General features: G+C 46.1%; 1 protein-coding gene across 3 annotated transcripts in view; it reads left to right on the forward strand.

Annotated features, from left to right (window-relative positions):
- The window catches only part of CCDC60 (coiled-coil domain containing 60), a 162,776-nt gene that overhangs the window by 125,372 nt on the left and 25,044 nt on the right, over nt 1-12,360 (forward strand). For 2 of the 3 annotated variants that reach the window (XM_078435728.2, XM_078435729.2), the window contains 2 exons: nt 329-436; nt 11,277-11,367. In XM_078435728.2, coding sequence (XP_078291854.2) covers nt 329-436; nt 11,277-11,367 — 199 coding nt within the window. The remainder of the gene's footprint in view (nt 1-328; nt 437-11,276; nt 11,368-12,360) is intronic. The other variant, XM_078435730.2, reaches the window with a different exon arrangement.

The raw sequence follows: 12,360 nt of genomic DNA on the forward strand, positions 1-12,360 counted from the left end.
GACCCCGTCCATTGTTTCCCCGCTCCTACATGAAAACCCCCCCATAACCAGCCTAGGGTCATCTTACATCAAATCACAGCTCTGACACCTGCTAGCCCAGCAACCTGGTAAAAGTTCCTTCATTTCTCTGAGCCTCACATTCCTCATCTGTAACATGAGCCCGTGAATATCTTCATGGGCCCACTGCAAAGGCTCGATGAGATGAAGTATGGAAAATACTTACTGTGCCTCTCTAACTGGAAGCCAGCACAACTGTCTCTGTGTCCATTATGGTGAAGGATGCAGTTCCAGCAGGATCCCACTGTGCACCCCTCTTCTGTCTTTGCAGGGAGCCCCTCTTCCGCCAGCTCTGTGCCCTCCACTGGCTCCTGGAGGCCCTGACTATCGACCACGCCCACCACACTATGAAGCCTGTGATCACCTGCTGGAATCCAAAGTAGGTCTCAGCCCTTCAACCTGCCGAAACTAGCGCAGATTGGGCAGTAGGGGAGGGCCTCCTATCTGTTCTTCCCCTCCTCTTGCTACTTTTGGTGGGTGGGTTGCTTTAGGAGTTTTCCGATGTGCTCTGTGGGGCCAAGACAGGGGTGAGCTCAGAGCCAGGGCATACAGGCCATACAGGCTTGTGGGAGCCCACGGTGTGCATCTCCTCCCAGAAAGTCTCCCCAGCTCTACATTCACTAAAGTCACATTGGACGCTCGGAATCAACCAGCCATGCCGTGAGTGTTGACACCATAGGGACTGGCCAGCTAGACCAGCACACCACTGGTTGCACAGCCAGGCTTCTCCCCACCGCTCTTCTTGGACCATGTCTCCCCAACACTATACTTTTTTTTTTTTTTAAGATTTTTAAAATAAAGTTTACTTATTTTGAGAGAGAGAGAGAGAGCACCCGCACACAAGTGGGGAAGGGGCAGAGAGAGACAGGGGGAGAGGGAGAATCCCAAGCAGGCTCCACATTGTCAGCATGGAGTCCAACATGGGGTTTGAACCCACGAACCATGAGCTGAGCCTCATGAGCTGAGCACGAACCATTCAGCTCATGACCTGAGCTGAAATCAAGAGCTGGATGCTTAACCAACGGAGCCACCCAGGCGCTCCTCCCCAACACTATTCTTTATTTGCTGCTCTTCCTTTTCACTTTGTTCTTGCTTTTCTTTTCTTAAGGTTTTGTTTGTTTCAACATATATTGGTGTGGCTGTTTCTCCACTTGGACCCAAGGGAATACTCAGCGCTCAGGTCCTGAGCAGCTGGGCTGAAGCTCTGTGCCTGTGGTCTAGCCTGAGCAAGTGTTAGGTGTGTCCCCACCAGAGGGGAGGGCTCATGCAAAAGCCTTGAGGCCACTACGGCAGGAACTGCACTGCATACAAGGCGGAACAAGGAACAGGCAGGCATGGAAGGCATTGGTTCTTTAAAGAGAGGCATGCTGTCTCCAAGAATGAGGAAAAAGGGAGGACTTCCTGACTTAAGGAATTGGGAGTCGCTTTGTGAAAATCCCATGCTGAGTGAAATAAAATAGTTCCCTGTCCTCCATAAGTGGGAACCCATCACTCCCGCCCCAATAAACTAATATGGCCTCTTTCTCACAGTCCCACCTGCCCTCCCCGCCCCGCCACCAAGGTGAATTCAGAATTCAGACTCCGTTCTCTTTCTGAATCTTAATTAACTCCTTCCTCCTGAAGGTGTTTACCACCCACTCCCAAACCCCCTCCCTACCCCTGCCCTAATTCATCTCATGCACCAGCGCCCAGATAAACTAACATCAAATACAACCAGAAATATAAATCATGCACCTATAGACTGGTAACTCCAATTGATTCCATGTTTGGGGTTGGGATGAACTGAAAACTGTAATTTCCCTTAATGCTCTGGTTTATAACCTTTATTTTTTTAAGCAGCAGAAATCCCCCCCTTTTTTTAATGGAAACCCCGATAGTATAAAACAAATTTGTCAAAATGGAGCTTCTACACGAAGCAGGAGGTTGGGAGACCGAAGGGATCTAGGGCCCCTCCAACTCTCTCCCATCCCCCACAAAGTACCCCAGGTATTTCCAAAATATCTCTGTGGTTCACAGAATTTGTTTGGAAACCACAGTCTTAAGCCATTTCCCACACATTATTTTTCCTAGAGGAATCCTCTTTTAAAGATCTGAGGTATGTCCTTCCTCCTTCCAGACCTTTCTAATGTCTTCCCCTTACTAATAGACTTACTTTAAAAAAAAAAAAAAAAAAAAAAAAACAGAATTGGAATCATACTCTAAATATTATCCTGTACATTTTCCTATTTTTCCCTTTAATTTTTTTTTTTTCAACGTTTTTTATTTATTTTTGGGACAGAGAGAGACAGAGCATGAACGGGGGAGGGGCAGAGAGAGAGGGAGACACAGAATCGGAAACAGGCTCCAGGCTCCGAGCCATCAGCCCAGAGCCCGACGCGGGGCTCGAACTCACAGACCGCGAGATCGTGACCTGGCTGAAGTCGGACGCTTAACCGACTGCGCCACCCAGGCGCCCCTATTTTTCCCTTTAAAGTGTCTTATGGACATCTTTCCATGGGACATACAAAGTTTCCACATTCTTTTGACAGTTTCCATCATCCTGTAAACAGAATACCATCCTTCAATAAAGAAATGGTTACCTATGGTCTATGGTATGGGTGGACCATAAATTAGATAACCACTTCTCTATCGAGGGACACTAAGGTGGTTCCAAGTTTTTGCCATTTCAAACAGTTCTGCGCAGAACATCCTTGTACATACATTTTGTACCCAGTTGAAAATATTTCTGTTGGCTAGATTCTGAGAAATGGAATTTCTGGGTCAAAGCAACATCTAATTTTTTTCACAGTTGATTGCTTAGATTCTAAGAAAAAACACCCTCGGCCAGTGGACTTCTAATAGCATTTCATGTCCCCGAGCAAGCTACGAGCCACAACAATTTCGCCTCCAACATTTGGGCATCCATTCTCCCAAACTGAGGCAAGAACATACTGTAGGCTTTGGCTTGAGAAGATAAAAAAGGAACATCTTCATTTCCTTTGCTTGGTTTTAGAAATGTGCCCAGAAATGTGACCCAGAATGTGCCCAGAAATGAGCCCAAAATGGTTATCTGCGGTTAAAAAAAAAAAAGAGAGTGGTCACGTTAGGAGCAGTGGAGGCTCTACCTGTGACTTGTCAGGGCAGAATTCCATCAGGGATCCATGGATATCGAGCTCTATCAGAGCAGAACATGAACCAGATCAGTCTGACAGAAAAATACATCCAGAAAGATCCCTACGGGAAGTCAGAGTATTTGCTGGGGCTTGTTTTTTCTAGTGAACCATTTGATCCTGATGGTGATTTTAGTTTGGGGTCAGTGGTATGCTGGTAAATGTGTAATAAACAGAACAGTTCTCCAAGAAGGAAAAGCCATGCCAATATCTATGGTGGGCATAGTCCAGCCAAGGCTGATTTCAGGCTTACCAATGTGATGCCATTGAACCTGGGGCCGGGAACATGTTCAGTTCAGAACACGTTCAATTCTTGTGAGTCAGCATGAGCCAACTCCAGCACACCGTTTTTGGGGGTTGATTTTTTAAAAAAATATATGAATCTGAGGGTGGGGGCTGGGCAGGGGGTTAGGTTTCCTAAAAAGTGCCAGAAAATCTTTTTAGTTAGCAAGAAAGGGGAAGGATGTTTTCTCTTTAATGCCTAATCCCTATTTATGATGTTTCATCCTGATACCATAATTCAAATTTCCCCAAATCTTCAAATGCATTTTTTAGAGCCCAGAAGAATTAAGAGTAAGTAGGAACAAGCACATGGATGAGTTCAGGCTCTGCCACTTAGTAGCTATGTGACTTTGGTTGCTTAACATCTCTGGGCCTCTGTTATTTCATCCATCATATGGGTTCCTGCGGGCCTCAGAAGAATTATTGTGAGCATCAAGCAAGATAAAGAACGTAGAGCATTTATCCCAATGACTGAGAGCACAGCCAAATGATAGCTATTCAAGATTAAAATCCCCATTTCAAAGAGCAGTTGGCTGTATGATTATCAATACCATTGAGACCCAACGCAAGGAAAGAAAGAAACTTCTGAGCAGAGTTTTACCAACAGATGAGATCCATGTCACTGGAAGAATGAACAAACATACAGACAGACAGAAAAAAAGCTAAGCAAGGTCAACCAAAATCTGGTTGCAAAAATAAGCAATCGTGGAATGACCCCAAGAGAGAAACACCAAACCTCTAGTTCTCCTGACTGTGTTTTCTAAGTTTCCACCATCAAGCAGCCAGCATCTCCTGCTATTCAAGCATCTGAAACACAAACCCTGAGCCCTGACACCCACCTTGCATTTTCCAAAAGGAAACATCCATCATCGGGGACCTGCAGGTCCCAGAGGTTGCTCTTCTATTAGGCATGATGATGGCTGTAGATCAAATCCTGCCCTCTTATGGATTTTATAGCAAGAAAGTGGGGTGGTTCAATACCTCAACATGGCCTTTCTCCAGGCAGCAAACTTTTGCTAATCGGCAGCTCCCGTCCTGCAAGCAGAAGATGATCTTTGTTAATTGCAGGGAGATCCCATATTTGGCTGGAATTGGTGGAAGGTTGGGTGAATGGACAGATTACAGAATCTAGGATGTCATATGAGTTGCGTCTGAGTCTCCCCTTTTCTTAGCGGGGTCAGGAAAGGCCTTCCCAATTTCATCATGTGGCAGTTCACACACATTATCATTTCCCAGCATCCTCATTAATCCCACAGCCAGCAGGAGAGTTTATTTCAATTGACAAGGTGATTGGGTCCACGAGAGAGCAGACACCAAGCTTTCAATAACAAATATGCTGATTACCCTTCTCTCAGAGACGCAGGCCTCTATTTTGGCAAAGTAAGACTTATTTTATATATAAAGGTACCCAAATCTTTATCCAAACCCTCGGGACCAGCTGTGTTTCAGAATTGCTTTTTTTTTTCTCTCTCTCTCTTTTGGCATTTTAGAAAGGAAATATGGGGCAAACACCATAGAAAACATCACACACACACACACACACACACACACACACACACACCGAGAGGACAGGGTAGCCAACTATCATCCAACACTGTATTTCTGCAGGAAAAAAAAAAAAAGAATGAATATTTACACTAAGTGTATAATAAAGATAAACAAAGGTCATCGTTAGCCTACCATCAGTTCAGGTCATGTTTTGCTGCCAAATAAGCTATTAAAAAACTTTTTTTAAGTTTATTTATTTTGAGAGAGAGAGAAAGAGAGAGAGAGAGAATCCCAAGCAGACTCATCAGTATCAGTGCAGAGCCCGATGAGGGGCTCAAACCCACAGACTGTGAGATCATGACCTGAGCCGAACTCAACAGTCAGAAGCTTAACCAACTGAACCACCCATGTGCCCCTAAAAAATTTTAAGTTTATTTATTTATTTTGAGAGAGAGAGAGAGAGCTAGAAAAAGCAGGGGAGGGAGGAAGAGAGAGAGAGAGAGAGAGAGAGAGACAGAGACAGAGACAGAGAATCCCAAGCACGGTCTGTGCTGGGCAGAACCCGACACAGGGCTTGATCTCAGAACTGTGAGATCATGACCTGAGCCAAAACCAAAAGTTGGATGCTTAACCAACTGAGCCACCCAGGCACCCCAACATTTTTCTGGTTTTCAACACCCTTTGGATTCTGGAATTGGATAAGGGTTGTAACCCTGTGTTGGTATTATTTTTTTTCTAGAAATTAACTTTCCAAGGACTGACTAGAAAGGAATGGGCCTTTACAGAGAAGCAGCCAAGATGAGACAGATGCAAGCAACCATTACAAACCTTAGTGCCACTTTTCCCCAACTCCATTCACCCCACCCCCTGCTGCCATCTTCCCTAGTTCCCGTGGGAAAGAACTGGGCACACCCCTGGCCAAGCAGGGGAGTAAAGAGTTCCTGATTTACCTTCCAGGCAGGGTACAGCATACACCATGGGGTGAAGGTGTGAGGAGCTGTCCCCTGGACACACTCAAGCAGCACAATCATCTATGTCTTATTGCCTAGGACTGTCCCACTCTTAATCGGGGAGTCCAGGTGGGTATAATCCTGACTTTCATAAAGAAAGTCCAGACACTCGGGGCGCCTAGGTGACTCAGTTGGCTAAGCATCTGACTTCAGCTCAGGTCATGATCTCACAGTTCGTGAGTTCAAGCCCCTCATCGGGCTCCGTGCTGACAGCTCAGAGCCTGGAGCCTGCTTCGGATTCTGTGTCTCCCTCTCTCTCTGCCCCTCCCCCACTCACACTCTGTCTCTGTCTCTCTCTCAAAAATAGATAAACATTTAAAAAATTTTTTAAAAAGAAAAAGAAAAAAAGAAAGTCCTCACACTCAAGGGCTGGGCTGCCCAGGCACGAAGAACCTGCTGTTCCTTTAGAAAAACATGGAAGGCTAAAAGGCAACCACACTTTGATGTTTCAAATATGACACAGGCTCCTAAATCTACCTGTGTTATAATGAAAATAGCTGGCACCTGGGTGCTTCCGATGTCAAGCACTGCTCTGAGTACTTTACGTCATTCGAGCCTCATTCTAACTGACAGATGAGGAAACTGAGGCACAGAAGATTTAAGTAACTTGCTCAAAATTGCATAGCTAGTAAAAGCTAGGTCAGAATTTGAATTCCGGTAACCCGGTGGCCCAGCACACGTGCTTAACCACTAAATGGCAGTTTCCTCTGTTCCTAGCTAAAGCCCCAAAGTCCTCAATTAATGTAGGGCACGGTCTGGTGTCAAAAAGCAAAAAGAAAAATTCATTGCAAAGTAATATTTGTCAGGGGGCGTCCAGGATACAAAACGGACTGCAGCTTACCAAGATGATGTGATATGTGCGTGTGTCATTTTCTTTTAAGAAACAACAAAAAAAGGCCATTCTATACTTATGGCTTTGGTATTTAACTTAACATATGGGAACCGTCTCTCCATATTGGAACCACTTTTAATGACTGCGGAGTTTATCAACATATTTAACCAAGTCCTGTAAGAACTTTAAGTCTTTGCCAGATCGTCAATCTTGTGGGGGGAAAAATGCAGCATCATTCTGAAGAACATGCAAAAATAGCAGTTATTACATTGAAGTTGTTTTTCCCTTGTCATGTGCACCCCCACCCCACCCCGGAAACTCTCATGTTCCTCAAGCCTGCTGTTTTCAGGCACTACTGGGGATACAGCAGTGAAGGAAGCAGGTAACATCTCTGTTCTCTGCAGCTTTGGGGGAGCAGATAATAAACATGCAACAATCAAGATGCTGTGAGATGGCACCAAGGGTCACAAAGAAATTGACAGGGTGATGTGACAGTGGCAGGTTGGGGGTGACTTTTAAATTGGGTCATCCAGGAAAGACTCACTCGGGAGGTGACATTTGAGTGAAATCTTGGATTTCACCTGCTCTCCCCTCTGCACCGATTTAATTGCAAAATGCCTCCCCTGCTTTACTCAAGAGGACATCTCTGCAGGAGTAGGGGACCGTGGCAGGATGATGGGAGCACCTGTCACTAGGGAGGTGACCTGCCTGGGAGACCCTGGGAGCTCTGATCTCTGTCCCCTCCTTCCCTGGTGCACAATCAGCAGTTACCGCCGGTCTCCAAACTCAGTCATGGACTCGTGAATGCATTCGAAACCGGTCAACAGACTTTCCACTCTGAGAAGTAGGTGTTTTACCCCACATGACGGCTCGCGAAGGCTGAGTGAACTATTTGAGAAAACCACTCTGATGGCCGCTGTGGAGAGACATTTCAAGTGACACACTAGGAACAAAATGTGCTTGGTGGGTACGGTTAAATGAGATGCGACAGGGTCCCTTCATTGCTAGCAAATCGGATCCCCCAGAAAGCTTCAGCAAGGGGAAATTATGGTCTGAAAATCGTAGCAGATTTGCCCCTATGGATCTGCCCTAGTGCCTCGTTCCCCACCATCAGCCCCTCCTCCAAGCCACACTTAGACCGCTGTCGACAAAAGCATACTGTTAATAGTTTAACTGTGTTCAGTTCTCTGTACAAGGCACCCCGCCAAGCCCCTAACAAGCCCCAAATTTCATCTTCACAGCAATCCTCTGACATAACTAATATTATTCCCTCCATTTTACAGATGAGGACACTGAGGCTCAGAGAGGCTAAGTAACTTACACAAAGACACGCCTCGAAAGGAGGGCAGGCACAGGACTCGAACATCCAGTCCACCTGACTCTTAAACCCACTGTTAAACCACCAGCATGCACTGCTTTCCTGGTCCTATTGCTCAGAGAGACTTGCCTGAGGTCACACAAACAGTAGATCAGGGACATCAATTAGGTAAACTAAATTAAGCTGCTGGAATAAACAACCCTAAAATCTCAAAAGCTTAATGCAACACAAGTGCATTTCCTGGGCGTCCTACGTGTCATCAACATGGGGCTGTGCTCCTTAGTCGGTCAAGGACCCAGGCTGACAGGAGCTCCTTGTCAACATAAGCTTCCACCATCAACTGGGCAGCAGAGGGAATCTGCCTTGAGGGCTGGCCCTTAAAGCATCCACCCTGAACGCCACATTCAATTGCATTTATTTATTTATTTATTTAAATATGAAATTTATGGTCAAAAAAAAAAAAAAAAAGTTAATCGCTTTTAAACAAAGCAAGTCACAGCACTACCCCTGTCCTCAAGGAGCCAGAAAGACCTGGGACTATTTGGTAAACAGCACTAATGACCACCCCACCAAGCCTTGGGAAGGACTGTCAACTTGCTGTGCCCATCTTAGACAAGGTGTGCAGCCAGCCCCCTGTGGACAAAGAAACACAGGTGGTTTATTTCTTTTCCTGCCCCTGTTTGATCTTCCTTTTTTTGGTTTATTTGCTACTGAGAATGAAACATCAGAGAGACTGATTCTGTCTAACCAGGGCCCTTTCTTTATCAGTGGCTTTGCACAAGCAAGGGCGCAAGGGCTGTTTAAGATCTCTGGGAGCCTTGCTGCATTTTTAACTCATTTACCTGCTGCCTGGAGTCACAATAGATTTCGGGTCATCTAGGAAGTCAGCGTTAACAGAAAGCCTCCCCATCTTCCCGATCGGGCTTGAATATTTAAGATTTTGAAAGCTTGGCTGGGACCAGATTTAATTTTGAAAGGGGAAGGGGGTTGCTTTTGAACTTCAAGAAGAAGGCTGGAGGCACAGCAGGAGCTGCGTTAGTGAAAGGAAGGAGCCCCAAAGCCCTGTGGTCTTGAAAGAAACGCTCCAAAGCAGAAACTGCTAAAGCTTCCAGTTGGTGAGCCTTAAATCAGACTTCAAAAGCGCCGCTAGTTTAAATATTGTTTATAGGACTGAAGTATTGCTGCTCCTTCCTCTGGCTGGATTTTAAATATTCCCTAATTTGATTACCCGGGGGAGAAGCAGGCAGAACCAACGTTAAATGAGCTTCACTGTTAATTATTCAGAGGGCTTTTTATTGTGTAATCAAACATAAAGTCTTACAAAAAGCTTGAAGGCACATTCTCACCCCGCCCCACCCTCCCCAGCCTGACTTCCACCTTGGCGCCTATGTATGTTTCTTGGGTTGTGGCTGTGGGCTGGTAAATATTCAGCAAAGTCCTGCCAGGGAGGAGGGCACACCTCCCCCCCACCCCCACCCCCAGCCCCTGCTCCACATCTGGGCTGGTAAAAGCCTTCGATTCCACTACCCAGAGCCTTGTGCCATGAGAAGCCCGTCTTATGCAAGTTTGAGCTTGATCACCCTTTACCTCCTATATCTGAGCATCTCCCACCTCCCTCATCAGCGCTCAGCAGCCCCTGAGAAGTCTAGACCCCTGTCAGTGCCTCCCGTCATCAACCTGGTCTGGCCACCTCAATTCCTCAAGTCCCTGCTCTATACTAGATGACAGCTAGCCAAATGATTTAAAGGATGCCAGCCATCCAAAATCCTTTCTGCAGAGAAAAAGGAGATAAAGAAAGGGATGGGTGGATGGGTGGACGGATGGATGGATGGACGGACGGAAAGAGAAATCAGTATGTTAATCAATCATTGATCGATAGGTAGAAGGAACTGAAAGAGCACACACTGAGTCTTCCTGCTTGTTTATCAACAGAGATCCACTGTCCGGTAGCCCCAAGCCCAAAATCCAAAAGGCTCTGGAAACAATTTTTCCATAACTCATTCTGCAGCAAGCTTTGACATGAACCAAACTGACTTGGTGGCACAATCTGACTTGAAGTTATTCACAGGTCTTTAGCCCACCTAGAGTAAATATTCATATATGTCACTGCAGAAATAGTAATGTGTCTGGTTACAGGATGCTGTCCCAGTCCCCGCTTCTGGAAGGATTACGTTAACATATGGCACAGGCAGCATATATCCTTCCCAAAATGCCAACGTGGCAACACATCTGGTCCTATGGGTTTCAGATGAGGGATTACGGGCACATCACCAACAAAACCTGCTGGAGGCTCAGTCTCATAACCAGAAAGTTCCCAACCCCTGAGGGGAGGAACCAGGATTTAGGGTACCCGAAGTTTAGTTAACTGGGGAATGGTGATGCTTTAAGAAAAGGAATAGAAAAATTGCAGTGGAAAATTAGGTACAGGGCCCCACAGGGACGCATCAAGTGACAGTCATTAGTTTCACTGTAAATCTGAACCTGGGTGAGTGACCTGAGTACCCTCGCCCCCGTTTGTTTTCTCATCTGTAAAATGGGGTGACAAGGACTGCATCGCAAGGTCTTACTGAGACAATTCAGTGAGAAAGCATCTTGCACGTAGCATCGTACAGAGTTCTGCTCAATACGCTCCAAACCAGTGATTTTTATTGTGCAAAAACCTGCCCCCACAACCTCTCCGCAGGCCCCCTCAGTTATACTCTCTCCATGCTACTCACAAGTGCCCCTCATGGTAGGATTCTTGGACACACCGCAGGCAGAGATTCAGAAATGAACATGCCTTTCAGTTCACCCCCCAGGAGTAGCTGCAGACTTGCCCTGGAGTTTAGCAGAGGATCCAAGTCCAAATCACAAACAGATGCAGAATGAATACAAATACATTCACCTCCCTCAGCCCCACCTCGTAAGCGGTGGTCTCTCCTAACCTCAATTTTCACTGGCAGGACCCAGCTATGGAGGACTGTCCCTCTCACTTCTTCACGAAAACGTGGTGGGGGGAGTGGCGGGGGGGGAGGGGGGGGGGAGAAACCGTAACAGAGAACAGCCACCATCCATCATCCATTCATTGCATTTCCTAAAAGAACTTGTAGTAAAACCGAGGCTCTGGGAGCGGAAAACTCATTAAGTTGTTTCTCACTCAGGGACCCGGGTGGAAGCAAGAGCACAATAAAAAAAATCAATAAGGACAAGTCCATGGGACAGAGGTGGGAGCACTTCGTGACAGCGCCTAAGGTAACTACCAGCACACGACGCTCTGGTCTGGCTACCAGCCCCGACTTGAATTGGGAGCGTTTTTTGCCAGTCTCTTCTCTGATGGGATTTTTTTTTTCTAGTTGGTTCTCTGAGTGAAGAGAAATCAGAACCACATGCTGTTGGATGGTTTTTGTAAATTTTAATTAAAACGGCTATCTGGGGATTACGGGAGACATGACATTTGGCCAGAAACCACTTCACGGGAAAGGGGAGGAGCAGCTGCGGAGCTGCTCAATTACATGTCACCGGAAGGAAATGGACTCACCTCACTCCATGTTTTTAATCAATACCAGTCATTTCTCTCTCGATCTCTCACTCTCTTTTTAACTCAGCCAGAAAATAAGAAGTAGGTGATTCAACAGATAGGGTGTTCTACAAACAAGAACGCGCATTTACCACCAAGGGAACATCGAGAGGTCTATTCCTTTCACTCAAAACTATTCCAAACCCAAAGCTTCCCAAATTCATCTACCCAACAAACAAGCACCGTAAAGTAATAATGACAAGAGGTAATATTTATTTAAGTTTATCTATTTATTTGGGGGGGGAGGGGGCACGTGAGTGCACATAAGTGGGGGAGGGTTAGAGAGGGAGAGAGAGAACCCCAAGCAGGCTCTGGGTCATCAGCACAGAGCCCATTGTGGGGCTCGAACCCATGAACCGTGAGATCATGACCTGAACAGAGATCAAGAGTCAGATATACAACTGACTGAGCCACCCAGGCACCCTGACAAGAGGTAATATTTAGATAAGTAAAGGTAGTTGAAAGAGCAGGCACCTAGAATGTTTCCTACACCTGTGCCCTTCCCCACAATATGAGAATAATGTTCATCCCTGCCTACTTCACAACGTTAGTAAAGAACCTCAGGAAACACCATGCCAACTCACTTTGAAAGGGGTAGGGAGGCCTGGGTGGCTCAGTTGGTTAAGTGTCCAACTTTAGCTCAGGTCATGATCTCACGGTTCGTGGGT

Source organism: Panthera onca, chromosome D3 (assembly GCF_046562875.1).
Source record: "Panthera onca isolate mPanOnc1 chromosome D3, mPanOnc1 haplotype 2, whole genome shotgun sequence".
NCBI lineage: Eukaryota > Metazoa > Chordata > Mammalia > Carnivora > Felidae > Panthera > Panthera onca.